The sequence below is a fragment of the Nematolebias whitei genome, chromosome 19, assembly GCF_014905685.2.
Source record: "Nematolebias whitei isolate Nwh7 chromosome 19, NemWhi1, whole genome shotgun sequence".
Lineage (NCBI taxonomy): Eukaryota > Metazoa > Chordata > Actinopteri > Cyprinodontiformes > Rivulidae > Nematolebias > Nematolebias whitei.
In genome coordinates, this window is record NC_056516.1 from 1,992,203 (window position 1) to 2,018,760 (window position 26,558).

General features: G+C 42.9%; 1 protein-coding gene across 1 annotated transcript in view; it reads left to right on the top strand.

The window, feature by feature from the left end:
* The window catches only part of LOC119426016 (collagen alpha-1(I) chain), a 62,062-nt gene that overhangs the window by 32,000 nt on the left and 3,504 nt on the right, over window positions 1-26,558 (top strand). The window contains exons 2-6 of the mRNA XM_037693578.1: window positions 1,026-1,097; window positions 1,282-1,326; window positions 1,464-1,499; window positions 1,586-1,609; window positions 1,718-1,771. Of these exons, the coding sequence (XP_037549506.1) occupies window positions 1,026-1,097; window positions 1,282-1,326; window positions 1,464-1,499; window positions 1,586-1,609; window positions 1,718-1,771 (231 nt within the window). The remainder of the gene's footprint in view (window positions 1-1,025; window positions 1,098-1,281; window positions 1,327-1,463; window positions 1,500-1,585; window positions 1,610-1,717; window positions 1,772-26,558) is intronic.

A 26,558-nucleotide genomic window follows, 5' to 3' on the forward strand; every position in this document is an offset into this window, starting at 1 on the left:
TAGCAAGATATATTTACAGCACATGGAATAAAAATATAAAACCAAAAACAATTAGAAACAATGAAATACTAAATCAGATCACGTTGTGTCAAAAGTCAAGGAAATAATAAGCAAAAGTTCCACTTCATCATCACTCCACAAAAAATATTTTATTAAGCTTTTTCTCCTTGTGTTCAAAATCCTTGTCTTAACTTCTTTTTTTCCTTATAGTCCATGGGTTCTACCCATGGTATTAGCTTTACACACATGCTACATGCCTTGTTTCCTGTATGGTGTGTGGTTATTGTTGGCTGCATTACAGCACCACATACAGGCCTGGTAGTTTCCTACTACGTACTGCTTGTACTACTACTCCTTATTCGCGTTTTTTTACTTATGGTGGGTCTTCAGGGTACGGATCCCCTGTATTTTGAGAATTTTTCTGCTTTTCAACGTGGATATAATATTTGTATGAGCAGTGATGTGTTTACCAGAACATATTTTTAAAAACAAAACAAAACAAACAAAAAAAAAAAACAGAAGAAAAAAAAGTAATGTTCTTGTTTGGACAAGGCTTCAGCCTTCAGCACAGTTTGTCTCATGCTCAACATACTTTTCCTCACCCTCATCTATTATCCATTCATCTTACCTTATTCCTCCTCCTTATTTCCTACTCATCCTTGTTCATCCCTTATTACAACCTGTTTTCATCTCACTCATTCAAGTCAGGCCAGTTCATTCAACTTTAATTTATTTATATCATACTAATTCACAATGGAAATCCTCCAGGGCACCATACAAACAAGTACAGAAAGATCTGATGGTGTAATCAAATTCAATCTGATTGATCTCGATCTAATGAAAAGCTGTATTCACTCTGATTGTTATCATCATTGTTACTTTATGCCATCCCAATCAACATCCATTTCATTCATTCCCACCTTTTTCCGGGTGTACAGCTTTGCATGGACAGGCAATGTCTCGGTGTTTCTTACAAAGATGCAGGAAGTGAATAAAGCCAATTTATTCTTGATTCTGTTTTCTAGGGCAGCAAAGGAGAGAAGGGGGAGATCGGTCTTCCTGGACAGAGAGGCCTGTCTGGTCTTCCAGGACCTTCTGTGAGAACTAAAACCTGACACTAAATTTTGTGTGTGTTTGTCTGTCCAGAACCAAGTTGTTGTACACTTCATTTCAGAAACAAGTACATGGATGTGTGTAACAACCAGATCAAGAGTGTGAGACTGTGTTATAGTGTAGTGGACAAAACTATGATATTGATTTGACTGTGCTTGCTCTCTGCAGGGTCCTTCTGGTCCGATGGGTCCCAGAGGGCCTGTAGGAGAAAGAGTGAGTCAGCAGTTTTTTCACTTCAAAATCATCCAGCAAGAAGAAAAAGATTTTCTTTTTTAGGTCATCTTTTTTATTTCTTTTGTTCTTTGTCATTATTAGAAACATTTAGATTTCTTCACTTTGTCTGATTTCAGGGACTTCCTGGCTTCCCTGGACCTCCAGGTCCTCCTGTGAGTGGAAAACGTGGACAAATGAACGTGTGAAAACATAAAAATTCTTAGATTTACATGTTCTCTTTGATTTTTTCTTATGGCAGGGCCCAGCAAGTGAAGGACCTCCTGTATGTATTTGCCATATTATTTTATATTTTAAACTTTCATTCAGTTGTGTTCATGCATTGTTTTCCAGTGCATGTTGTGTTATTATCAATTATAAATATGTTTGACAGGGTCCTCCAGGAAAACCAGGAACCCCTGGAGATGAAGGAAACATTGGACCAGAGGTAAGAATGTTTTTTTTAATTAACTGCTCCTAAAAGACAGTAAAATATCTCATGGTCCACTGAACAAAGTTCAATGAAACTTGTAGAGATTATTAATTGCATGAACATCTACAACTGAGTAACATTTGGAGTCAACTTCATTCAAGATGGCCGCCACAGCCCACTGATCTTAAAAACCTAAAAATTCAGTCAGTCTTACAGACATTATTGTAAAATCTGATGTGAACGTAGCTGAGAACAATCCCAAACACAAACTTTTTGCACTGACACTGCACCATGTTTTTGCACAAATTGTTGGCATTCATTTTTGTGTTCACAATTGCCTGTCTGTTAGCAAATTACCCAAATCTCAGAAAGTAATCATTGAATATACAACTACACCTGCTTACCATTTAGACTCACCCTTATAAAAATGGCCACCACAGCTAAATGGCATAAGCCAACACAAAAATAGGTATAACTAAGTCAGTTTTACAGATATTAGTCTAAAATCTGGTGTTGAAGTAGCTAAGACTGATTCCCATCACACACACTGAGGGCTACACAGTAAAAAAAATTTGCCTGAATTTTGGTATTAAGTCAACCCGCTCATTAAAATAAACCAGCCACTAGTGAGCACAAGCCAAAAGGTTTCTTGTGCAGGTTCCAAGTTCGGGTAAATGGAGAGGGCTGTGTCAAGAAGGGAATCTGACATAAAACAAATTTGCAATACAAATATGCAAGTTCGTCTGAGAAACCATCAGTCCAGGCCCGGGTAAACAACAACCACCACTGTTGCTGTTGACAAACAGGGTGCAGGCTGAAACTATGCCACTGTTAGTCTAAGACCACAAGGTGGGAAACGTGTCAGGAGACGGAGGGAGAAGAGAAAAGTCAAGACTGTAGGACTGAGGATTGCAACTCTAGATGTGAGGACAATGACAGGCAAAGGTAGAGAGATGGATGACATGATGCAGAAAAGGAATGTAGAAAGATACATTTTGGAAAAATCTGGATGAAGTGATAGACTATTCAGGACCAGAGTGGGACTCATTTTCAGCCCTGGAGTTTCAGCCTCAGAGTGGCCCACTTTAGAACACAACCTATTATTACTGAAATCATGTAATTATAAGCTTACATCAGGGGCAATTCTAGAATCTGCCCTTTAAGGCTGCTTAGCCCCAGTGCTGACAACGGCTCTCGGCTTGAACATCTCAGTGACAATTGGCGTCAGAAGCATTTTTAATGTGGATGGGGGAACACACTGTTTGAAGGGTCAGGGGGTCCTTCCGCCGAAAATTTTTAATAAAGTATTTTTAATAAAGTAGATGCCATTTCCTCCATTCTGGTGTATTTTAACAGGTTGTTAATGTTGAGGAAAATTTCCTGACGCATGCTCAATAATCCAGGTAGAAAAATCTAAAAAAGTTAAATCTGGTCCTCTGGACATTCAAAAAAACAAAACAAAGCAAAACAACAAAAAAAATGTAGAAACGTTTCGTCTCTCATCCGAGAGACTTCCTCAGTCTGAGGTGCTGTTTTCAGCTCAGTCTCTTAAATAGCACCTTCTCAGAGTGGATCAACCAGTTTTGCTGCTTACAACCAAAACCAGCTGATCACATGCTCAAGAAGGACCATCAGCCTAACAATGGATCATTAGCACACTAATGGCTGTTTACTATTAACAGAGGGCTGAGTGATACTAGCAATCACAGCATTGTAAGAGGAGGACAGTTGAACACGTAGGCCTCCACCCCTGTTTAACGATGGACGATTTCTTTTCACAAAGATGGCCTCCTTTACTCCTCTCTCAAACCATCGTTCCTCTCTATCCAGGATGTGCACATCTTCATCCCTGAAAGAGTGACCGCTGGCCTGGAGATGAGTGTAGACCGCAGAGTCCTGGCCTGATGATGTTGATCTTCTGTGCTGGGCCATCCATTTGGCCAGTGGCTGTTTAGTTTCCCCAATGTAAGACTGATCACAGCCCTCCTGACACTGAACAGCATACACAACATTACTCTGTTTGTGCCGGGAGACTGGATCAAGTTCACACGAGAAGATGAAAAAAATGGCAAGTTGGCTTTCTTGGACTGTGAGGTCTCAGTCTCTGATAGAGGACATTTGCAAACTGAGGTGTACCGCAAACCCACCCACACAGACCAGTATTTGCAGTTTGACTCCCATCACCCTTTCGAGCACAAGTTAGGAGTCATCAGGACTCTGTATCACAGAGCAGACAGCATCCCCACTAGCTCAGGAGCCAGGCAGAAGGAGAAATCCCACACAAGACAGGCTCTAGAGCAATGTGGATATCCTAACTGGGCCTTCCTAAAAGCAGACAAGAAACCCAAACAGGACTCCAGTCAGCCAACAGGTGAAAAGGAGGAACCCAGACCAGTGGTCATTCCATATGTTGAGGGAGTATCAGAGAAACTGAGACGTTTATTTTCTAAACATAATGTCCCAGTGGCTTTTAAACCCCAAAATACATTACTGGTTCATCCCAAAGATCAGTCCCCCAGCACACAAAGAGTAATGTTGTGTATGCTGTTCAGTGTCAGGAGGGCTGTGATCAGTCTTACATCGGGGAAACTAAACAGCCACTGGCCAAAAGGATGGCCCAGCACAGAAGATCAACATCATCAAGCCAGGACTCTGCGGTCTACACTCATCTCCAGGCCAGCGGTCACTCTTTCAGGGATGAAGATGTGCACATCCTGGATAGAGAGGAATGATGGTTTGAGAGAGGAGTAAAGGAGGCCATCTTCCATCCATCCATCCATTATCTTTACCCGTTTATTCCATTTTGGGTCACGGGTGTTGCTGGTGCCCATGTCCAGCAATCACTGTGCGAGGGGCGGGGTACACCCTGGACGGGTCGCAAGTCCATTACAGGGACACATAGAGACAAACGAGACAAACAACCATTCACTCTCTCACTCACACCTAGGGACAATTTAGAGTTACCAGTCAGCCCAACATGCATGTTTTTGGTCTGTGGGAGGAAACCGGAGTACCCGGAGAAAACCCACGCATGCACGGAGAGAACATGCAAACTCCACCCAGAAGGCCCCTGGACCGGGGTTTGAACCAGGGACCTGTTCGCTGAGAGGCAGCAGCTCTACCAGTTGCGCCACCGTGCTGTGGAGGCCATCTTTGTGAAGAGAAATCGTCCATCGTTAAACAGGGGTGGAGGCCTACGTGTTCAATTGTCCCCCTTGCCAACTTGCCATTTTTTTCATCTTCTCGTGTGAACTTGATCCAGTCCCCCGGCACAAACAGAGTAATGTTGTGTATGCTGTTCAGTGTCAGGAGGGCTGTGATCAGTCTTACATTGGGGAAACTAAACAGCCACTGGCCAAAAGGATGGCCCAGCACAGAAGATCAACATCATCAGGCCAGGACTCTGCAGTCTACACTCATCTCCAGGCCAGCGGTCACTCTTTCAGGGATGAAGATGTTCACATCCTGGATAGAGAGGAACGATGGTTTGAGAGAGGAGTAAAGGAGGCCATCTTTGTGAAAAGAAATCGTCCATCGTTAAACAGGGGTGGAGGCCTACGTGTTCAACTGTCCTCCTCTTACAATGCTGTGATTGCTAGTATCACTCAGCCCTCTGTTAATAGTAAACAGCCATTAGTGTGCTAATGATCCATTGTTAGGCTGATGGTCCTTCTTGAGCATGTGATCAGCTGGTTTTGGTTGTAAGCAGCAAAACTGGTTGATCCACTCTGAGAAGGTGCTATTTAAGAGACTGAGCTGAATACAGCACCTCAGACTGAGGAAGTATCTCGGATGAGAGACGAAAAGTTTCTACATTTTTTTGTTGTTTTGCTTCGTTTTGTTTTTTTGAATGTCCAGAGGACCAGATTGAACTTTTTTAGGTTGAGGAAAATTAACACAACAACTCAGACTTTTCAGCATATTCACCTGTTCCTCTCATTGGTTCGGAGATACATGGCGAAAAGACACAATAATCAGTCAAAGAGATTCAAGTTAAAAAGTATTACCAACATTTATTAAAGCTTTCAGCTGGAAAGAGATGCTCTTACCCCAAACCAACAGAGACACAGCAAAAACCCAAGACACGTCTGACTGGAGCTTCAGCATCTCTTGTATTTAAACACAAAAGCTCCACCCAGAGATGTGTCACACATTCTTAAGTTCTTTGTCTAAACTAGTTCAAACTGATGTCTTCATTTCCTGGAAGTCCTTTTATAGAGTTGTTTTATTATTTTCTTCTGCCGTTCCAGTTTACTTGGTGATCTTGTCATCAGGTGGGACATACACACCAGCAGCTCCCTGTTTGTTCATGTCCCGTACACAGAAAACTTAAATGCATTCTCTGACTTAGTTCACTCTGTACTTGTTGATACCAAAAGGCAAGCAAATCCAAAATCCAAGCATATACAAAGGACAAGATCCAGTTGTGATACATCGAGCAATACAGCACAGCAGATAAGAGCTTCTTTACATTTTCCCCCTTTTGGTCTCTGAAAGAGACCATTACTCCTACCTATCCATCCCTGAATAGGTGTAGGTCTGCATGTCCTAGAAACCCCACTGAGGCAGCTGTTCATTTTAAGGAGGAAAGCAGGACATCACCTCACGCCTCTGTGACGGTGGTCATTTCTGACCCCGACCTCACCTGTACAAAAAAAGAAACTTTCCCTCATCTTTCTTGGTAAAAACACAATGTCGCATTTTAGCAAAACAGGCAACTTTAAAGCTGGCGGGAACAGTCAGCCTCTTCCAGTAGTGGTGCGATGGCCACTAAGGATAGTTCCATGTCTCGTCCCTGGCTGTACATTTGGTAAGCAGGAGGGCGCTCACTGCCACCTTTCTCGATTGTAGAGGTGATGAATCTGACCGCCAGTGAATGAGAGCAGGGCACACAGCAACAGCCACAGACCACCATGATCCCTAAAAATGTAGCCACAGACACTAACAGAGAGATTACTAATGTTTTCCATTTACCAAACATGTTTGAAAACCATTCTTCTAAGGGGTTCTCAATGCCTGAGTGTTTGTGCATGGTCTTACTCAGTCTTCTCAGTCCCTCTAGTGCTCTGGTCACCGATGCGTCTGGGGCAGTGTTGTTAGGGATGAAAGTAGAACATTTTTCTCCAATCATAGCACAGGCTCCCCCCTTTTCAGCTAATACCATGTCCAGTGCCATGCGGTTTTGTATGGCCATCAGAGAGGTAGGTCCTATCATACCCTCTCCAGCTGGCCTGGTGTTCTCCACACGCTATGACACTGCACAGGCCAAACTGGAAGATGGTTGCCTTGCCCAAGGTGTAATTCAGCTCGATGCCCCCATAGTTGGATATGCAAAAATCTGCACATACTACTGGAAGAAGTAAGATCAGGACCAGAGCACTGCAGGGATTCCCCTTTTTTTTTATCAACTTGAGTGTGGAGATTTCTGTTTTCTGTCTGGGCTGCCAGTTTGAAATGTACCTGTTGGTCTTGAAAAGTTATTTAAAAAATGTATGTTAATGTAAAAAGGTCACTTACCAATTATATGCCTTATGTGATGACTTTTTCCTCTGCCTTTGGTTTTATAAGTCTGTGCACATTTCCTGTCATTAAGGGATGTACTGCTGACCAGTCTGTTTTCAACTACAGACCTAAGGAGGCTATAATAAACAGAAACCCGAGGTCATCAACTTCTTTCGAGGAGTTTAGCAAAAAACTCCCCACAGGCACCCAAAAACCCAGTAGAGTTTTCTTCGAACTGTCACATGAGCACACATCTTGACGCTTTCCAGACATCCAAGTTTTAACGTGTTTCTAGTAAACAGCAACAAGCAATTACACCCGGAACATCTTTCGGACTGAGCACACTTCTTGTAAAGATTTTAACTTCAGCAAAAATGACATCACAATTTTTACACGGGGCTTTAAACCTTCAGCCACGTCGGATCCTTCGCTTGTCATCGACAAACAAACAACAATTTAAATACAGGCATTTAAATCAACTGGACGAAGCTTAAATTTTAGAGAAAAATTAGTTAGTCAGCTTGCAGGTCCGGTCTTACTTTTTCCAGTGTGGTCACAAGTTTTTCATGTGTGAAGGTGATATTGGGGGCTTCTAGTATTTTAGATAACCTGTGTTGTCTTAAAGCGGTCTTAGTAAAGCAGTGAGAATTTACATATGCCACTACACTGTGTGTGGTTAATACCACTAGGGCGTGTCCCATAACAATTGTGCTGTTTTTTGAATAAATTTTGCAATCCCTGATGCGTGTTGTGTGCATGGGGGGTGCCGTTTTTCCATATTATCCATCATTGTCGATAAGTACTGTAGTACCTTTCTCTCACCCCCTTTTTTCTGGAACAAAACGCCATTTATGGCTAGTTTTGTTACAGAAACATCTAAAAAAGAAGGGTAGGTTGCAATCAGGTAATGTCAGTTCTGCTGCAGATGACATGTGTTGTTTGAGTTTTATGAAGGCTTCTTCAGCTTATTGTGTCCATATTAGAATGTTGTTCAAGTTTCTCATGCCTTGCTCTTTGACCAAATCCCTCAGGGGTTGTGTCAAATGTGTGTATTCAGGAATATACCCTCTGCTGTACCCTGTTAGGCCCAAAAAAGGAAAGCATGTATTTTACATGTGTCGGTTTGGGGTGTGTCAAGATACTCTGTTTATGAGTTTTGGACATGCTAGTGGTTCCTGCAAAGATTATTCGTCCCAGGAAGGAGACCTGTTTTCTGCCAATCTGTAATTTATTTTTACTAACCTTAAAGCCATTTTTGTGTAGATGGTCCAACACTAACCTAGTTGCTTCTATGCAGGTGTCAGGCGTGGGTGCTGCCAACAACAGGTCATCCACATATTAGATCAGTCTGGTGTCTCTGGGGAGAGGGCAAGACTACAGTACATCTTTTAACACCTGATTAAAGATACCTGGAGACAGAGCAAATCCTTGTGGGAGTCGAGTGTAGTGCCACTGCTGGCCTTTATATGTAAATGAGAATAAATCTCTGCAGTTTTATACCAGTGGTGTGTAGGGTCCAGAGATGAGATAGAGACATAAGGATTTGTAACAGGTACTGTGGGTGTTTTTAGTATTACATTAATGGCTCGTAGATCGTGTGCCATTCGATATTTACCGGTTCCTTTTTTTCTCTACAGGCAAGATGGGTGTGTTCCACTCAGACGCAAGGGTTCTAAAACTCCTGCAGTCTGCAATTCCTTCTTCTGCTTGTTGTTTATGTGGGTATTTTGGGACCCAAATGGGTGAATCTGTGTTTACTTGAAAGGTGATTGGGCTGCACTGTGTCTTCCCCACGTCTGTGGGAGAAATGGCCCATAAGCCTTCAGGTATGGAGACCAACATTGCTGCGGCAGAATGATGATCAGTCTTCTCTCTCCCGTGGTCACGAGCCAACAACTCATGTTCCAGCATCACCTGCTCTTCTGTGTGAGAGGATATTCTGTATGTGTCACAAGACTTTGAAAAGCACAGACCTTAGCGTATAGACTGATATGATTGACTCATCACATTACCATGTGACTTGATTTTAGAGGATAAATGAAAGAGTGAAATATTGTTTTCCTTTTGGTTTGTTGGGTCCCTCCTGTCCGTTCCTCCTCCCCCTCTCTCTCTCCTTTTTTTTTTTTTTTTCCTTATTTTGTCTTGTTTTTGGTTAAAGGGGGAAGGGGAGGGAGGGGAAGAGGGGAGGGAGGGGGGAAAAAGGGGAAGGAAAAAAGAAAAATTTGGAGAAGTCATGTAAATTTTATATAATGTATGTAGTGTCAATTATATATTCTCCTGATAAATAAAAAAAAAAAAAAAAAAGAAAAGCACAGACCTGGTACTGAGGTGGGAACCTAGTCCGTCGCTGCCAGGGAACGTTTAATCATTCCTCCCAGCTCCTTTGCTTCGTGCTCGACATGGAGAGAGAGATATATGTGAGACACGGCTTCATCACTCATTTGATACCACAGTAATTATTCATGAGTTAACTCCACCTCCGCTGCCACCCCAGCCAGGGCCACATAAATGTTTTGTGTGTGAATTGTCCAAATCTTACCCTCCAATTGAGCTGTAAACTTCTCTTGATACCAGTCTGCGTGGTTCCTGTCATAGAAGTGCGTGACATGCGGGGGGTCGGGAGGAAAGACATAGGCACGTAGACTCAGGATCCAAGGCTTCCATTGTTGGAACAGCTTCAGCAGTGGACTAGACCCTTCAACAGTCATGCAGCCCCAGTAGATATCAGCATGTTCAGGAGCCACTGGTTGCATCAATTACTGTCCATCTGTGCACAGTTCACCACATTGCAAATAGGAGCCATCTGGGAATTGAACTCACACCCCTTGTGCCCCACAGACTACAGTTGCCCCCAACTTTATCAGTAAGTCTCTTCCCATCAAGTTGACTGGTGTTGCAGGTGAACAGACAAACCAATGTTGCAATTTTTGTGTTCCTATCTGAAATGGCAGTTGTAGTGTTCTAAAGGCTAGGTTAGCTTCAGAGCTTCACTACAGTCATATTTAAATAACGGGTTCTGTCTTTTTCGAGCTACTTACAGATATGTGACAGAGGTACTGTGCATAGATGGTTTAATCAGTGACATGAGACATTAATTTTCTTTGACCCATCAAAATAAATGTGGTCATTTATTAACAGAATCAAAATTTAACATCAAAACATTGTACACTTGATTAGACTGATCTGGTTCTGATTAATAAAACGTGGCACGTTGTACTTAATAAAAACAACAGACATTTCTGAAGGTATCTGGATTAATTACTGGCAAGATAGAAGAGTTTTAAAGATGGGAAATATGGAGGAGTTTAAAGGGAGATGTTGAAGGAAGATTTATGTCTGTAGACCAGAACAACACGCTCCTTTCAAGCGCAGTTCGCCCGCGGTACACTTGTAGTGAACCTCATGACGACTCTTTACCTTGGCAGAGGATGGGCCCGCTACAGTCAAGAGGTCCCTGGCACGTTACCTTTCAGCGTCTCCTCAGGGCGGCTGTGACTCGGCAGAAGTCGTGAGATACTCCGTTCAACAGAACAAACTTCCTCAGAAGTTGTAGGGCATTCGCCTGGTGGAGCCACAGCGAGGCGCCGTGACTCCAGCAGAGATGGATGACTCCATCAGACTGGAAAACTGAGTCCGAAGTTCCACTCAGCAGTAGAAAAACTCCAGAACTCCAGAACAGCTATAACTGTCCCAGAACCTCAGAAAACTCTAGAAGACATTACTCCATCAGACTCAGAAGACTCAGAAGACTAATAGTTCCAGGAAGTGTTGACTTTTAAAGAGTTCTGCTTCCGGTCACTTTTAGTAAGTCCTGATTGTTTGAAGCAACCAACAGGGGTGTGGTTCTAGTGATGTCACAGGGTTTTTACAAGTCAAGAAAACAGCAAGAATGTTTTAGAAACAGACAGAGAAATGTTTTGGCGAAGTGAGAAACACTGCAGGTGCCAGTTCTCTTATTTACTGTCTGAGAGTTTTAAAAACCCGACAGCCTGTTCTAACAACTTGTTTTTGACTGTCTCTGACTTTTGACCGACATCACTCTTTCTCATTTCAGACAGAAGATCAAAAATGCATAATTACTTTGTAAAATAGACATTTAACTTGATTTCTAATTTAAACGAGGATTAAAAAATCATTAATACTGTTTCACAGTTGATTTAAAATGAATGGTTCACTTCAACATTGAAAAATGGTATGAACTAAACACAGTTTTGATTATCAAGATATTGTAAAATAGTAATGATAATATAAAAAAGAGAGTGTTCTTTCAATTGATTAGTTCAAGATACAATTAGACAGTCTCTGGATGAGCTAATTTGTATTTCTGGATTCAAATCAATGAAATACCAGTTCCTGTCCCATGAAGGTCTTCAGAGGCTGGTTTGATCGGAGGCCGAGTTCACTACAGCCCCCCCTTTGGAAATCATCGCCTGTCCATGGGGATGAATTCTAACATGAACTTACGCCTCCGAATGTCCTTGAGCTTGATATAATCCAGCAAGAGGAAAACAAAAGTCAAAGAAGGTAATTCCACAACGGTTTAGGTACTTCCATCATGTTGTTGGTAATTCCATAATGTTGTTGGTAATTCCATTGTAGCAATGCTTTAACCCCTTGGAAACAAAGTCTGTAATCCATTGGAAAAAGTCATATAATCCACAACGATAAATCCACAATGACTGGAGGTGTTGATTGATCAGCATGCAGAAGAGTTCCCTCGATTGAACTGCAGAGGCGACCACTGGATGAAGGTTGGAGACCCACGTTGGAGTTGTAGGTTCCTTCAGCGAAGGTTGCTGCTGGTGGTTCCCAGTGGGTGCCATTCTAGCTCTATGTGTCATGCATTTATGTGGTTTTAGTTGGGCTTATGAGTGGAATTTTACACGAGACCTTAACCTATATGCACCTGGTGTGTAAGCTATCATGGTTTAGATCAGCTAAAGTTACCAATTTAAAGGGTGGGTCATGCTGAAAAATTTTCATATAGGGATTTATATCTATAGAAGGGCATTCCAAACTATTTTTCCATTCCTAACTTGGTTTAAGTTAGATTTACATGGCAAAATATAGTTTGGTTCAATTGTCTGTTGTCCTTTTAGACGAACGACTTGAGGTTTGGCTTTTGGTTTTCCCCTAAATGTTTTTGGAGTCTATGGCGAGACTCAACTGAAGGATTAGCTAGCCCCCCCCGAATAGGATTGTTCGAGTAGGTTCGGCTTAAGCGTTGTGAGACCAATGTAGATTATGGTACTTAAGGTAGCATTAACCTACATTGACTCCTCAAAGATTGAGTTTTAACAAATGAACTACATGTTGTCATAGTTAAAGTCCTCTTAGTCTCTTACTTAAATACACACAAAATTCATTCTCGCTGGGGGTGTTCAGAAACAATACCAAAAACCAATTAAACGATGTATCAACATCGACAAAAATAGTGACTAAGCAACCAGTAAAACAACTTTTCAACATTGACAAAAGTAGTGATTAAGCAACTAAGAAACGACGTTTCAGTGCGTCACTCACTCTGAATGTCAGATTTGATCACGTTATTGCGTCTGGTAACATTACCCTAACTAACATCACCCCCCTTCGGTCATGAGGGACCACGAACACTGGTGAGGACTTCGCTCCATGAGCTAAAGTTAGGATGCCCTTGAGCAGTTTTAGCTGATTGCGCAGCTGAAAGAGGGCTTTAAGGTCTGGATTGGAATCCAGGTTGGCTTCGGACGGAGTGTTTTTCCCTGAGTCAGTTAAATACAGCATCAACAAGTTTATTGCAGGATCCAACTTCTGAAGTTGGATGATGTCTGGGTCAGTCAGCACGTGTTGTACAGAGTCTGTGTTGTCAGTCGGCTTGGCTGTAGCTTGTGCACGTGTGACTGCCATTACCTTGGCTGTAGGTTGTACTGACAGGGTTGTGAGGAGCCTGGAGGGGTCAGAGGACCTCTGAGGGCCGTCCACGGCTCCGTCCTTGATAGCTGGTTTATCTGTCTCCGACGACAGTACAGCGTCTTTGGTGTGGGATCCTTGGATCTCTACCCCTTGAACTACCAATGGTAGGTAGTATCCGGTGGGCCCTGACTGTTTCAGCTCGCAGAGGAGGCTTAGTTGTTCAGTCAGAGTCGGTTTCACCGGTTGGGTGTTTTCGGATCCACATGCTTTTGAAGGATAACTTACCAGGACTGTGTTCTCTGTGGAGAGGTCCTCGGTGCCTTCTGCAGTGCCTGCTGTTGGGCAGTCTGTGACTGTCTCAGGAAGCATGAGTATTGGCAAGGGTTTGCTCACTCTAGCCCACATTGTCTGTTTACCATAATCTATAATCGCGTCAAAGCTATTTATAAAATCCTGGCCGACCAAAAATGGGAATGAGTCAACCGGAGACACATATACCAGGTGGTATAGTGTCATCTCGCCAACATGCATGCGAACCATAGCTATAGCTGTTAGGGTTGTCTTCGCCTCCGTGAGGCCCTGCAGCCCTATAGCCCATTCTATGAGAGGTATTCCCCTGTGAACACTATTAGCGGCAGTCCTGAGCTCTTCGAACAGTTTAGTTGACATAATAGTTATGTCGGCTCCACCATCCAATAGGGCTTCACGTGTGAGGACTCCTTCAAGTGTGATCGACAGGTAAGCTTTCTCAGCGACCCCCTTTCTGATCAGGTTACACAGGAACCTTGGAGGTTTTGGCCGACGGTTCTTCACACGTCTACCTTTACCTGTGTAATCCTGGTTTTTCCGAACCGTTGGTGCAGTTGCTGTTGCTCCTGAGAGTTCGGCTTTTGACGGGCATCCGTCATTGATGTATGAGATCACCCCCCCCCCCCACTGTGTGATGAGGGGCTCTCATTGTTTGTAACAACAAGGTCCTGGTGGCTGTCCATGACAGCGGCAGCGTTGTTGTTTGTGTCACCCTGGTTTGACTGAACCGTTAGCACAGCTATCGCTGTTTCTGAGGATTCAGTCTGTGATGTGTCACCGTCGGTGACGTGTGATTGTACCCCCCCTATCTCAGGTGAGGGTGTGTCAGAGTTTACCACAACAGCGTCATGGTGACTGTCTGTGACAGCAGTAACGGTGTTGTCTGTGTGCTCCGACTTATCAGCAATGATGTCGCCAAACAAAGCGTTAGGTTGTTTGTCCGTGGCAACACATTCCAACAAGTCCAACAACCGACGCACACTCTCTGTCTCGTCCGAGCTCAGAGGACTGCGGTTCTTTTTCTGGACCTGCTGCTGTTTCTTTTTTGCCTCAGGCTGTTCAGCCCGACGTGGTGGGGAAAGAGTACCCCCCCCCCCCTTTGGAGTTCCCAGTGGGATCCCTGGTTGTATGGGTCACTTTTGGTGCCATAATTTTTACCCTTAGGGCGTTCGCCCCCCTTCTGGTACGATCGTTCATCCTCTGGTTCCTTGGGAAACCATTTAGGATCTCGTCTGGACCAGAGGGCACTCACCTGTTGAGGTTTGGCTGCTGGGAAACCTCATTTCCTCTCGCCTTTTTTGGGAGGGGGAGTTGAAGCTCTCGTCCCTTCCAATTCTAATGACTGGGCAGGAATCCTCTCACCTGGGTACACCTCAAAGGGTGTTTTGGCCTGTGAACGTGCTTCAAAGACATTCACAGCACAACTTTTTGTCTCACTGATGGATTTCTCTTTGAAATTAGCCATCATTTGCACTGACATCCTTATGTCAGGATGGAGATTTTTGCTGAACACGTACTTAAACGGTTCCTCTTCCTCCATTTTGGCCTCGTTCCTGTAACCAAAATAAGCCTGCAAAATCCTAGAATAATATGCCCTGTGGTGCTTATTCTTACCTTACATGACCTTGTCGGTGGCTGGATAACCGCCAGGTCCCGTGCAAGGGGAATACTCCTTCATAAGAGCAGCACATAACAGTCGGTAATCCTTTCTTGTGGCATCAGGTTGACGCTCTATGAAGGAAAACACCGTCCTGGATGAAGTGAACCTGATCAAACCTACTTTATCCTCAACTGTAGCGTTAGGATAGCTTCGTAATTGGAAGTCAAGGTCGTTCAGATAGGCCTTAGTGTCAGTTGAATCCAACGGCCCTGGCTCAAAGCGGTTGACATACTTTGCAATTTTGTACAAATCCGAAATTGGGAGCAAAGGCTGTTTTATCGGTATCGTAGGAATCAAAATGGCACGTAGAGGTGTGTCGCTAGACTCATGTGGAGGTGACCGAAGTGGATTAAGAGCAGGAGGTGCAGCAAAATCCTTCTGAGGTGGTGGTGGGTGACCTGGACTCTGACCTTGTTCGTCTTTGAGTTCCAGACAACCTTGCCCCACGCCAGAAATCTCATTTGTTACGGCGGCTAGTTTTGCCTCACAGGCTTTTAAGCGTTCCTGTGATGTATGACATTCACTCTACAAACGCACGCCTTGTTGTACTAACGCCGCCTTTTCCAATCTGCATTCGTTCAGAGCTTTTGATGTGAGCTGCAACTGTTGTTGTAGTGCATCGTTGTCTGAACACAGTGCTTGGTACTTAGCCTCTCTTTCCCCTCATCTTCTCCTCATATGAGTGAGCTTGTAACGACAGCTGAGCTTTTGAGAGCTCCCTCTCACGTTGTAACTCATTCGCACAGGTCTCCTGATCAAATTTAGACTGTGCCTCGAATTTGAAGTACTCCTTCGTTCCGCTGTTTAACCTTATTGCAAGGTCATCAGCCTTGTTTACCACAGCATAGAATGTTGCTTTCAACAAGAGCGCCAATTTAGCCAGCTGGTCATAGCTTGACTTTGTTCTGGCTGTGGAAGTGACACTTTCTGCAACTTCCTTCAGCTTGTCCAATAACTCTGTTGAGTTCATGCTGTCCACCTGTTCACCATATGGATGCAAGGATTCTGTGAGTAGCGTTAATGCTTTCTCTAACCAGTCCTTCATCTCACAAGGATCAATATTCTTTTCTGTCACATCTGCCATGGTTATTCACTGTTCAGCACTTATCTGTTGAAACAGTTGCCAACTTTAGAGTTTTTAACAGGTAAATATTTGTATTTAAGTGAGCAGTGAGTTTCACACACTATTTTAGCTCTGGGTTCACCCAACAGTACTGTTATAGGCCAACTTCTTCAAATGAATGGGCACCTATTTGTAGGTTTTACCCCAATGCATGAATATTCTAAGTAAATGCTTTCTTAGCTAGTTACTTAATGTGCTTATTTCTAACAGATACAAGAGCCAGGCTATTTCAGTGTTCATTTACTCTAAAGCACTTAAAATTAAATAAACTTGCAATTTTTCTAAAAGTCTCACAGCAACTTTAGTTTTCAAACGTTTTTTAAGCAGTTCTATATACTAGAAATTCGCTATTGACAGTAACTCATAAACCAGGCTGGAGTAACAAAAAAATTAATTAAAGGCAGTGAGCAGCCTCCTTTCAGGAAAATTGTTATACCCCTCTTTCAACAGCAGGTGGCGGTGTAAGCTTATTTTTACCAGCAGAAGTCTATGACAACTTCCTGTGGACTGTTCTGTTGATATCCAGTTGTTAGCCGTTAGCTAGATGTAGCACATGGTCGAACATGGTCAAATCAGCACTTCCAGAACGGATTTAAAGCTTAAACGTGGCGTCGCTTTAACAAGCACGTCTATCTGCATGAAAACATGAGTTTTGGGAACAGTGGCAGGCTTCATTTAGCGATTTTAAACACAGAGGAGGGCTCGGTTGAACCGAGATACATTTCCGGGGTCACGTGACTTTACAGACACGTGAGCAACGGGGTGGGCTTTACAATCTGACATCAGAGGGAGTGCATGCACAGATACGTCACCAGTTTCTCAGCGAATCAGAGTGACCCAAACAGCGGTTTTCAACCAATCACACCTCGTGAATACTAGCTCTCATTGTTAGCAGTTAGCCTAAAAAATCAGGTCAACAATTGCCCGTTAAACCTCCAAAATGTACAATTTACTGTTAAAAATGTAACGGATCAGCATTTAACAGTGGTCTGAGTTGGCGCTCAGCTTTAAAACAGCATTTTATCCATGTAAAACACCACTCGTTCAACGAGTCCAGTGAACAGAACCGGGTCAGACAGAACGCCCTCTCTGCTACAGTTTAAACAGAATAAAGCGTTTTTTTCCACAACATCAGCTTAGTTACACGTTACACACACAGATGTACACTCTACAGCTTTAACACAGACACATTGACATTGATTTCAGCTCTCTGAACACCACACGCATGAACCATGCCTGTACCAAGCTCAAAGGAACAGACCTTTTCATGCCAACATGAGCGTTATGCCACAATATCACAGACTTCGTCACATATAATTCACACCTCTTTAAACATTCGTACAGCCACAAAATGTCTAAAGAGGAGAATGGGTCCTAAATTATCTCTTTTAGGGACCGTGCGCGGCCACTAGAAGCTCTTTAGAGATCGTACCAGATCGGCTACCAGATGTAGTGTTCTAAAGGCTAGGTTAGCTTCAGAGCTTCACTACAGTCATATTTAAATAACGGGTTCTCTCTTTTTCGAGCTACTTACAGATATGTGACAGAGGTACTGTGCATAGATGGTTTAATCAGTGACATGAGACGTTAATTTTCTTTGACCCATCAAAATAAATGTGGTCATTTATTAAAAGAATCAAAATTTAACATCAAAACATTGTACACTTGATTAGACTGATCTGGTTCTGATTAATAAAACTTGGCACGTTTTACTTAATAAAAACAACAGACATTTCTGAAGGTATCTGGATTAATTACTGGCAAGATAGAAGAGTTTTAAAGATGTAAAATATGGAGGAGTTTAAAGGGAGATGTTGAAGGAAGATTTATGTCTGTAGACCAGAACAACACGCTACTTTCAAGCGCAGTTCGCCGGTGGTACACTTGTAGTGAAGCTTGTGACGACTCTTTACCTTGGCAGAGGATGGGTCCGCTACGGTCAAGAGGTCCCTGGCACGCTACTTTTCAGCGTCTCCTCAGAGCGGCTGCGACTTGGCAGAAGTCGTGAGATACTCCGTTCAACAGAACAAACTTCCTCAGAAGTTGTAGGGCATTCGCCTGGTGGAGCCACAGCGAGGCGCCGTGACTTCTGCAGAGATGGATGACTCCATCAGACTCGAAAACTGAGTCCGAAGTTCCACTCAGCAGTAGAAAAACTCCAGAACTCCAGAACAGCTATAACTGTCCCAGAACCTCAGAAAACTCTAGAAGATATTACTCCACCAGACTCAGAAGGCTCAGAAGACTAATAGTTCCAGGAAGTGTTGACTTTTAAAGAGTTCTGCTTCCGGTCACTTTTAGTAAGTCCTGATTGTTTGAAGCAACCAACAGGGGTGTGGTTCTAGTGATGTCACAGGGTTTTTACAAGTCAAGAAAACAGCAAGAATATTTTAGGAACAGACAGAGAAATGTTTTGGCGAAGTGAGAAACACTGCAGGTGCCAGTTCTCTTATTTACTGTCTGAGAATTTTAAAAACACGACAGCTCGTTCTAACAACTTGTTTTTGACTGTCTCCGACTTTTGACCAACATCACTCTTTCTCATTTCAGACAGAAGATCAAAAATGCATAATTACTTTGTAAAATAGACATTTAACTTGATTTCTAATTTAAATGAGGATTAAAAAATCATTAATACTGTTTCACAGTTGATTTAAAATGAGTGGTTCACTTCAACATTTAAAAATGGCATGAACTAAACACACTTTTGATTATCAAGATATTGTAAAATAGTAATGATAATTTAAAAAAGAGAGTGTTCTTTCAATTGATTAGTTCAGGATACAATTAGATAGTCTCTGGATGAGCTAATTTGTATTTCTGGATTCAAATCAATGAAATAACAGTTCCTGTCCCATGAAGGTCTTCAGAGGCAGGTTTTGGTCGGAGGCCTAGTCCACTACACAATGGTACAGTCAAGGGCAGATGTTGCTCTGTCCCTGAGAACCCCATTAATGACACAGTCTTTGCGGATAGGTAGGTGACAGGAGCTGTGGTGATTGTTGAGTAGGTGGCTCCTGTGTCCACCAAGAAGTTAATTTCTTGTCCTCCCACTCTCACCGGTAGCATAGGGTCTGCTGTGCCCATGCTACCCTGTGGGTTCTCAGGGATCTGTCAGTAAGTACCAGGAGTGGGAAAGTCTTCCCACTGCGGATACTGCCCTCCTGTGTTCAGAGTGGGTATTGCTGCTGGTTTGTGTGGCAGCATACCTGGTTGTCCACTGGGTAGTGCTCGTCCTTGTGGTGGAGCTCGGCAATCTCTGGCCCAATGGCCTGGTCTTCCACAGTTGTAACAGATGTCAGGAGTAGCTCCTCCATATCCACCTCTTCCCCCTTGTCCCCGCCCCATGCCTCTCCATCCTCGGCCACCACTAGCACGCCAGCCCCCGCCACGACCAAAGCCAGCAGACCTGTATTAATTTTGATAAAAAGGAGGGAGAGGGTTTGCAGGATAGAGAAAAGGAGAAGGAGGAGGGGCTACTCCTCCAGGATATTGATTAGTATAGTGTGCCCCAACAGGAGAAGGCGTCGGCCGTGGAGCCGCTGCAACCATCACATTCTCTGTCCTCTCCTTCTTCTTTGTTGCATTTTGTCTAGCTTCCTGCAGCTGTAATTTAAGCAACTGATTTTCTAATTCAGCTTTCTCATTATTTTTCTTTTTTTTGTTCTTCTCGTATTGTTTGTAGGTGGTGTAATAGATGTCTTTCCCACTTATCCTAGTCGCACCCAGGGAGATCTGGATTCTGTCTCATCAGTTCTGCCACAGATGTGGGCACTCCCTTCAGGACTGCCTCTCTAAATAATTCAGTCCATCCATCCATCCATTTTCTTCTGCTTATCCGGGGTCGGGTCGCAGGGGTAGCAGCCTAAGTAGGGAGGTCCAGACTTCCCTCTCCCCAGCCACTTGGGCCAGCTCTTCCGGCGGAATCCCGAGGCATTCCCCGGCCAGCCAAGAAACATAGTCCCTCCAGCGTGTCCTGGGTCTTCCTCTGGGCCTCCTTCCAGTGGGACGTGTCCGGAACACCTCACCAGGGAGGCATCCAGGAGGCATCCTAAACAGATACCCAAGCCACCTCAACTGGCTCCTCTCGACGTGGAGAAGCAGTGGCTCTACTCTGAGTCCCTCCCAGATGATCGAGCTTCTCACCCTATCTCTAAGGGAGAGCCCAGACACCCTGCGGAGAAAACTCATTTCGGCCGCTTGTATCTGAGATCTCATTATTTCGCTCACAACCCAAAGCTCGTGTCCATAGATGAGGGTAAGAACGTAAATCGATCGGTAAATTGAGAGCTTCGCCTTTTGACTCAGCTCTCTCCTCACCATGACAGACCTGTACAGCGCCTGCTTCACTGCAGATGCTGCACCTATCCGCCTATTGATCTCATGCTCCATTTTTCCCTCATTCGTGAACAAGACCCCAAGATACTTGAACTCCTCCACTTGGTGTAGGACCTCCTCCCTGACCCAGAGCGGGCACTCTACCCTTTTCCGGCTCAAGACCATGGCCTCAGATTTGGAGGAACTGATCTTCATCCCGGCCGCGTTGCATTCAGCTGTGAACCGCTCCAGCGAAAGCTGTAGATCATGAGCTGATGAAGCCAATAAGACCACATCATCTGCAAAAAGCAGAGACGCAATCCTAAGGCCACCTAAACGGATCCCCTCAACACCTTGGCTGCGCCTAGAAATTCTGTCCATAAAAGTTACTTTGTAAATTAGAGGGTGTTCCTTGAGGATTTATTGTTGTACGTCTCATCCACTTTTCAGCTGCCAGGGTAATATAATCTTTGGGATGGACTTGATGTTCCTGCTCAAACTTGGGAATAGCTGCGGGAGTGGATAATGGGTACTGGTCTCTGATTGCACGTCCTAACTCTGTTATTACTCAACTCAGTGGGACCTCATTGCCCAGTTTACTGGTGCGTGCTACTGTTTCTAATTCTCTGGCCACCAGGGGCATCACACACCGTTCCAGGATTGCTCTAAAGTCTCCTAGGGCCAGGGACATTCCACTAGTGAGACCACTTAGTTCGGAAAGCCACAATCTGCCTCCTGCAGAGATGCTTGGGAGTTTGTCAACCAGAGCATCTCTGTCTCTTACTGGGAAGGGCACATAATTCTGGCGACCCCCGGATGATTGTAGTAACTGAAACATTCAAGATTTTTATCTAATCCTCTTGTTGTCATTGTGTGGGTTCTACAAGAGGGATGGGCTGTTTGTGAGGGCTCCAGTTCTCGTAAATGGCCTAATGTGGTTCTTAGTTTGTCAATTTTGTGATCTATTTCCTTCTCTTTTATCAATCGGAAATTCTCCTGCTCTTCCTGTTCGGGTATCAAATGTCCTCTAGCGGTCATTGATACTCTGACAGGTTGTTTTCCTTGTGTATCCGGCAGCTCATGCTCTAATCTCTTCATTCTGCACTCACATTGTTCAATCATTTCTTTGCTGTGAGCCACTTTTTTTCTAAAGTTTCATTTATATGTTCTTCTATTTTATTCACCTCTTCGTTCTTTCCTGAGCCCATGCTGTAATTTAGGCTGGACTGACTGCCACCCCCTGTTCCTCTTTGTTTATGAGTGGAAGAGGTGCAAAAACCTTTGTTTTGAGCCATGGAGGTGTTGAACAGGTCAGGCTTTTCAGGCTGTTCCTCCAGCAGTCCACATGATGGTGCTGCTGCTTGTCTAAATGGGTTGGTGTTGATATTTTCTAAAACCAGCGTCCCCTGTGTTAGTTCGATGGATGGGTACAGCCCCCTACGGGGATTTTCCTCCCTGTTAGCAGAGGTCCCTCCCTTTGAGGCTGTCTGTTCCGACCCCAGATACAGGGGCAGAGACAACTTCATTTGCTGTGTGGCTGCTCTACCCCTCACTTCCGGTGTTGCCTACTCTAGAGTGTGTTTAATCCTTTGCCATGACACAATTCATTTTTCACACTTTCTCAACTGTTTCTCTGCTTCTTGCTTTCTGCATATTGTTTGTTACTTCCTGTCCCAGCGTTCTCAGTTGTTTTAGTAAAAAATCCTCCTAAAGGTTTGTATGGACTCAGTGGGGCTTCCTGATTTATTACTGCCTGAGTCATCTTCTCTTTTTATTTTTTCTGATTTTTTTCTTTGTCAAGTCGTCATGATCCGTCAGGTATGTTAGTTGTTTGTTGATCTGAGTTTCAAGAGGGAGCCAGGGTCCCTGAAGGGTCAATGTCTGCATCAAATTCACCATTCATTTTGTCATGTTTTGTCTGTATAACGTTTTGTTTTACACAAAATGACTTGTTTTCTCACTCGGCAGTGAGAAAACAAGCGCGCTCGGCGGCGAAGAAATTAAACCACCAAAACCACACTGCAAAGAGCTTCTCCTCGAACACACACACACTCTTGCTGTGGAGCTCTTTCACTCAGTCACTCTTTCTTATCCAATCTTGTTTTGGACAGCTTTCAGTTTGTTTCTCACAAAAAAATACACCTTTGTTTAATAATCATCGGAATCTGTCATCACCATTTAAGTTTCTCTGACAGTTCAAAAAATACACTTCAATAATCTTTGGAAACTGTCATCACCATTTAAGTATCTCTGACATTTCTCACAGATGTGTGGTCAACTCTTGTTCTTATTTGTGGGCAGTCACGTTCCACAGGAAAACTCAACCCAACCTGGCTACCTTCCCCCGCATCCAGGAAGAAATTTGGGACGCCACTCCCGACTGACTGAAGTCCCAGACTTTGTTGACTCACACAGGGGTCCCAGACCCCTGGTCAGGTCCCCAACCTGCCTCTTTTAATCACAACTTGTGTTTTATAATCCTTGCACAAGCTTACAACCGATATATTACTTAAAAATAAAAAAAACCTTTTACACTCAATCTCTACTGACAAAAACATTTTACAACATGATCACTCAGTGCAACGCCACAGAGAGGATAAATATAGTTCCTCTTACCCGTTTGCTGGCCTGTGGAAAAGAGTGAACAACCACATTGATGTCCAATTCTCTGGTTACCAATTGTCCTTCTCCAGTATCCCGGGTTTCGACACCAAAATTGTCGAGGAAAATTAACACAACAACTCAGACTTTTCAGCCTGTTCACCTGTTCCTCTCATTGGTTCGGAGATACATGGAGAAAAGACACAATAATCAGTCAGAGAGATTCAAGTTAAAAATTATTACCAACATTTATTAAAGCTTTCAGCTGAAAGGAGATGCTCTTACCCCAAACCAACAGAGACACAGCAAAAACCCAAGACACATCTGACTGGAGCTTCAGCATCTCCTGTATTTAAACACAAACACTCCACCCCGAGATGTGTCACACATTCTTAAGTTCTTTGTCTAAACTAGTTCAAACTGATGTCTTCATTTCCTGGAAGTCCTTTTATAGAGTTGTTTTATTATTTTCTTCTGCTGTTCCAGTTTACTTGGTGATCTTGTCATCAGGTGGGACACACACCAGCAGCTCCCTGTTAGTTCATGTCCCGTACACAAAAAACTTAAATACATTCTCTGACTTAGTTCACTCTGTACTTGTTGCTTCCAAAAGGCAAGCAGATCCAAAAGCCAAGCAGAAACAGATAAAGGACAAGATACAGTTGTGATACATCGAGCAATTCAGCACAGCAGATAAGAGCGTCTTTACATTAAACATCTAGTTTTACCTACACAAGTAACACTTGATTCAATAACTATTTTAGAGTTAATGGTACAACAAGACCTGCCTGACCAACAGCTCTCCTTGTGTGAATAGAGCACGCTCTGCTTCTCTCACGTATCCTAGTCACAGTCTAAGAAACACAGTGAAGCTTAAATTAAGTTTTAGGGGAAAATAATCACTAGTCAATATGAAACAATAATAATAATAATCACTCCTTCTTACAAATGGTCTAGCATAAAACAACGTGATCATTATCCATCATGTCTATTAGTAGCTTAAAATACCTAATTAAAACCAGTAGTGGACTAGGTCTACTGTAGTCTTACCCAGTTGTAAGGTCAAGAGACAAACATGTAGCATTAACACAGTATGAACAATATTCAGGAATTATTTCTTTAAGAACATTATCAAATATTTTACGTGAATGGTAAAATCACTCCACCCACGAGGAAATGTAACTCAGGGTGAGCTAACCTCGGACAAATTAACAAAGATAACTGTAATGATGGAGGTAACGAAGCTCACAATGTTTAGTGAGGTGTTTCTGCCTTATCAGCCAACATTAAGGCAAAGAATATCTTATTTGCCAATAAAATATAATGAAATTCTAAGCTACTAATAACTTAAAATAGTTCCTGCAGTGGATGTTTTCATGCCACAGAGCGACACAGCAAGAGTTCACAGTGAAATTCAGTATGTAAGAGTAAATTTTACATTACACAAGTTATTAAATACTTTGTACAAAATCAGTTTAGTTTTAACAAAGACTAAACTTATGCAAACAGAAGTTAGAATTACATATTCATTCATTCATTCAACCTTCATTTAGACAGGTTAATCCCACTGAGCCTCCAGGACTCATTTACATGAGAGACCTGATTTCAACAAAGAATGATGACAAGAATAGACAATCATAAAAGAGGCAGATAGGTTTTTTTTTTTTTTTTTTTACAAATAAGATGGCCCAAAAAAGTAACAAAAACAGATAGACTGTAAGGCGAATGTAGAAACTAAAAACAGGAACATGTCTGCATTGGTCCCTGCCAGGAATCCAACAGATTCTTAAAGCCACTTAGAGAGGTCAAAGGTCGAGAGCTTCAGGTCTTTTTGTAAGATATTCCAGGAAACAGGAGCGGAGTAGGAGAAGGTCCTTTTGCCTAGTTCAGTCCTCACTGAGGGAACACTGCAGGTAATGATGTCCTGAGAGAGCACGCTGTAGCTGCACTCACACAGAGACATGTAGGAGGAGATGTATGAAGGCAACAGACCAAGAAGTGATTTAAAGATGAAAATGTACCAGTGGGAGAGTCTGCATAAAACACACAAAACAAAACACTGCTAGTTTTAAGCATTAATCTTTAATTTAACCATTGAGCATGATGTAATTATGACAGAAAATAGAATATTTCCTTACAGTTACCTTCTTACAGATGTAATAAACTGTATTCCACATTCTAAACGCTCAGGGTAACACGTGTCTGAATTACATGTTCCCCACTGACAATGTTTAACTATTTTTTTCTGATGATTGTTCACAACATCCCTCTGACCACAAAGTGTTCATAATGCAAAACCCTGACAATGTAGTTGAAGGAAAACCAGGCTGCAGGTAAGGAGTGTTCACTTCAGGACACATTGAGGTCACAGTTTCTGATATATTTGCCGGCTTGATTGACAGGTGGTGTTGAGACTGCGACTCATGCAAAAAAGAAAAAGAAAAGAAAAAATCATAAATTTTACTGGCCTGTTTAAGAGTGTCATCATTTATTCCATATTTATTTCAAATTTATTCAATATTTAAGTGAATCTAAGGTTTGAGAATTGAGTTTCCGTACAAAATCCTAATGATGGTTTCTACATTTTTCAGGGGTGCTGAGTTAAAATTTAGGGGTGCTTGAGCGCCCCCAAAAAGAGGCTAAAATCCCCACTGTGTACAGAGATGTGTGCATGAACATAAAACCTTTGCAAGTGCGTTGTGTGTCAACGAGAAGATTCGACGAGTCTGCTGCTTCCTTAGACAGAGAACTTTACTAATTGGCTTTTCTATTTATGTGAATGTTCCTGTAAAGTGCCCTGAGACAACTTTGTTGTGATATGATGCTATATAAATAAAATTAATTGAAATAGAATTGTCAGGAGAGGAGGGGAGGGACGGGGGTGTCTGTCTTTCTCCACCGCAATGCTACTGCTCAGGGAGCTTCAGTGAGGTGGATTCCTGTGTGAGTGGCATGGATTGTTTATTTAAAATAATCAAGCATGACCAGCTATGTTGTGTGGTCTGGAGACAGAGATGTAGTATGAACATGTGCATGAGTATATTCATAAATTAAACGGATTCTTTCATTTTTCTGGACTGTATATAATGTGCATTGAATAATTAAAAATGTGGACGGAAACGTTAATTATCTTTGACTCACCAACGACAGTGGGTCATTTATTAACAGAATCAAAGTTTAACACATCACACATTTACATTAATTGGCAAAATATGGAGAATAACAACATGGCTAATTTAGTAAGTTTTACACGGAGTAAACAATACGGCGATTGTTTTCTCACTTCCAGCTGTACAACAGACACTTCTAAAAATATCTGGTATGATTTCTACTTGATAGAAGAATTTTAAAGATGGAAAGATGAAGTTTAGAGGGAGAAAAAGATGGATGAGGGAGAA